At 37.9% G+C, this 3,812-nt stretch overlaps 1 protein-coding gene across 2 annotated transcripts in view; it reads left to right on the top strand.

The window, feature by feature from the left end:
* Window positions 1–1,503, top strand: part of LOC21386577 (scarecrow-like protein 8) — a 2,952-nt gene extending 1,449 nt beyond the window's left edge. Inside the window, exon 2 of one of the 2 annotated variants that reach the window (XM_024165885.1) lies at window positions 14–1,503. In XM_024165885.1, the coding sequence (XP_024021653.1) occupies window positions 14–822 (809 nt within the window). In that variant the 3' untranslated portion in view covers window positions 823–1,503. The remainder of the gene's footprint in view (window positions 1–13) is intronic. The other variant, XM_024165886.1, reaches the window with a different exon arrangement.
* Window positions 1,504–3,812: the final 2,309 nt, after the last annotated feature.

The following is a 3,812-nucleotide window of genomic DNA, read 5'->3' as shown; positions in this document are numbered from 1 at the left end:
CCATCCCCGCCCCAGCCGGTCTCTAAGGGCAACAAGGTTCATGTTATCGATTTCGACATCGGTCAAGGCGGGCAGTACGTGAGTCTCCTCCGCGCGCTTGTTGCGCGTCATCAGAACGGCAAGCCTCCGGTAGGGGTTAAGATCACCACCCTCGCCGACACCAACGGCGGACGTGAAAGACTCAACGCCGTCGGAGAGAAGTTGAGGCAACTCGCCGAGGGGCTCGGAATTGTGCTTGAATTCAACGTGGTGAGTCTGAAGATCGGCGAGGTGAGTCGCGAATCGCTTGGGTGCGAGGCCGACGAGCCTCTGGCCGTGAATTTCGCCTTCAAGCTGTACAGAACGCCGGACGAGAGCGTGTCGACGGAGAACCCACGTGACGAGCTCCTCCGGCGCGTGAAGGCGATGGGGCCGCGCGTGGTGGTGCTGGTGGAGCAGGAGCTGAACACCAACACGGCGCCGTTCATGGCGCGCCTGAACGAGACGTGCGCGTACTACGGCGCGCTATTGGACTCGATCGAGTCCACCACAGCGAGGGATAATTCGGAAAGAGTCAAGGCGGTGGAGGAGGCGCTGAGTCGGAAACTTGGCAACTCGGTCGCGTGCGAGGGGAGGGACCGGGTCGAGAGATGCGAGGTGTTTGGGAAGTGGAGGGCACGGATGGGGATGGCCGGGTTCGAGTTGAAACCGCTGAGTCAAAGCGTCAAGACTCGGCTGAGTTCTAACCGAGTCCCCCCGGGTTTTACTGTTAAAGAAGAGAATGGAGGAGTTTGCTTTGGTTGGATGGGTCGCACTCTCACCGTCGCATCTACTTGGCGTTAACTTCACTCATTTTTCTCCCCGCTTTTTTTATTATTTTTTTTTCTTTTTGATTTTTATGTCTCTTACTTCACTTTCTTACTAATGTTATATTAATTGTTATAAAAGAAAGTATTATTGACGTTTTCCCGAAAGAATTGGCAAGAAAAGGAAATAGAAAAGAAATACCCCCACCCCCACCAAACGGAAACAAATAAAAATCCGAGTGTTTGGATTCCGAGAAAATTCCCGTGCACCTCATCAATTATCATCAGTTTTGGGTGTGTGAAAGGTGGTGTTTGGTACATTTCGCTGATTTGTCGTGTGGATTGAAGCTTGCGTTACATTACCAAGTACCAACCATGGACGGGCTCCACTTCTAGATTATTTTTTTTCCCCTTTTGTTGCTCTTGTTTGTATTTATTTGGAAAATATGGTTATTTACTGGGAAATTACGTGTCCAATTCCTAATGGGTCCCACTACAGCACTTTCTTTGCCTATTGCTTGAATTTGGGATAGGGTAGGGGGCTTCACGTGCGCATGTATGAAACTTGATTCGGCTTTTTGCTGAGCATGATAGAGTACACATTTTATTTTGTTAATACGTAGAGGGATCTTCATTTGGTATTTGGGATTCCTACGTTATGTAACATAAAACATCTTTATGTATTTGTCGTTGTGAAATAAACTTACACTATTTTATTTTGCCGATAGTAGCTTAAATATCTGTAAATAATTCAACAACTCTCCAAGTGATTGTACTATATTTTGTCTTTTTTTTTTTATTTTTTATCCAACAAATATATTTATGGTGAGCTTCAAAAGATTTGCGCAAATTGCTTTTCACTTTCACCAAAATAAATAAATAAATAAACTAATACAGTTGCGTCGTCTCTTTTCCAATCTCAACGATGATAGGTTGGTCTATTCTTCTAATAATAATATATAATGTTGTTCTTTGATAAATATGAACACATCAAGCTTACTCCTCTGTCTTTATTCTCTCGCGTTATCCTAAATTTCGCCTACTATCTCGATGTAGGTTAGAATTCGTTGCTATATCATGAACTTTGTCCTTTGACAATGCCTATCCATATTAATGAAATTGGAGATTCTTTTATGCTAAAAAAATCACATCTCAAGTGGCATATTCCCTCTAGCTAACTCTAGCTATAAGCTAGAAAAGGTTTTTTTTTTTTTTTTTTTTGTTAATAATCTCAATTAGAGAAAGAATGTTCATCACTAATTAACGTTTCAAAATATTAAGTGACACAATTATTTAAAGTGAGTATCCATGAAAATATTGCATTACCCCAAATGAGCAAAGATTCGCGATGCAAGTAAAACTCTATCCCCATCATCGCTTTTCGGCCATTGTCACGATTTAATCTTTCATTTTATGATATGGGTTTTTAGAAGAGATTCATTTTACATTTTTCCTTTGTTTGATCGTGATCCCTAGAACTCAATTATTTCAATGGTGGCATGTTTTATCCGTACCTTATAGAAGTAGAGGTTGAAAGGGATTGTGAAAATTGGTTTCTTATAGTTTGTTCGTGAGTACCATTTTACCCTCTTAACATTGTAGCGGGTTTCTTCAAAAAGCAGTACTCTTCAGATAATGGTTCTAACATATGCAATTGTCAAAATCATTTTCTTATTATGTTCAATGTGGTTGAAAGATACAAGATAAGGGTTTATTTTATTTTATTTTTTAACCTTCTGGTTTTGCTTCAGTGTTGTACAAGGATAAAAAGGGTGCTTCAGGATTGGCTCTGCGTGGAGTGTACCTTTTTAATCCCAAAACAATGTTTACGTTTCTTCCAAACTCGGTCTCTGCATTTGATATTTTGATGTAATTTGACAGTTCAAAAATTATACTTCATCAGACATTGTGTATGGAATTTACAATGTGGTTGTGCTTGATATACGTTCTTCTAGGCTTGTGTTTGCCACTAAATACTTTTTTATTTTCATCTCCTGCAAATGGAATCTCATTTATATCCAGCATAAGGAGAAAGAAACGCTAGCTCTATCTCACTAGAAAGTTTTCTCCCAAAGTTGCTCTAATATTCAAATTGAGCACATACACGCATGTTCTACCTTTTATATTTCTTTCTCATAAACACTTGCAATTCTCTTCGGAAAAGTAATGAAAGAGGAAAAGAAAATGAAAAGAGAGTTTCTCTACTAAAACTAAAAAAAATGAATTACCGTAATTTTTTATTTTTTAACTGTTAAATCTGTATAAAAAACAGTCTGCTCTAAAATTTTTTTTAAAATTTAATGTGATTTTAATCATATCTAATAGTTAAAAACATAAACTGCGTCCGGTAAGAAGGCTTATCAGTGAAAGTCTAAAGAAAAAAAAAAAACTCTGTTGCAAATTCAGACTTTCTACTTCATTTATAAAATAGGAGAATTCAATAAAAAAAAAAAAGTATGATAATTTGACACCAATTTGATGAAGATTTAATCTGTGTACGATAGTTTTTCATGATACTGAATGAAAAACAAATTCTTATATATATATATATGTATATATAAATAAACATGCCAATCTTTAATTGAGCATTGATGTTCATGGAAAGAGTCAGTGGGAGACAAATAGATGAGGACCTGCGCAATATGCATCTTCTATAAAGAAACATAAATGCACAATAATACTTTCATTGCTAGAGCGTTTCCCATCATGAGGGGCAGTAGTAAACAGTTATTGTTGGATGGCCTTCTAGGCCTTTGGGACAAAGGGGTGAGACAAAAACCATTAGTCATAATATTTGATCGTATATGCAACTAGAAAAATAGCATAAATGACTTTCACGGAAAAAAAATAAATGACATTTGAGAAACTGTCTCGCAAATGGGCGTGGGTGGGTGTGGAATTGAAATAGATTACCCTTTTAGATGAAGTAATCAATGTTAAAAAGGAAAAAATTAAAAATTTATCGTCAGATCTTCTATCGGTCATGAATATTTTTAACTATTACATCTGGTTAAAGTCAAATAAAAA

This window comes from Morus notabilis, unplaced genomic scaffold (genome assembly GCF_000414095.1).
Source record: "Morus notabilis unplaced genomic scaffold, ASM41409v2 Scaffold1492, whole genome shotgun sequence".
NCBI lineage: Eukaryota > Viridiplantae > Streptophyta > Magnoliopsida > Rosales > Moraceae > Morus > Morus notabilis.
This window is presented reverse-complemented; position numbering and strand designations above follow the sequence as displayed.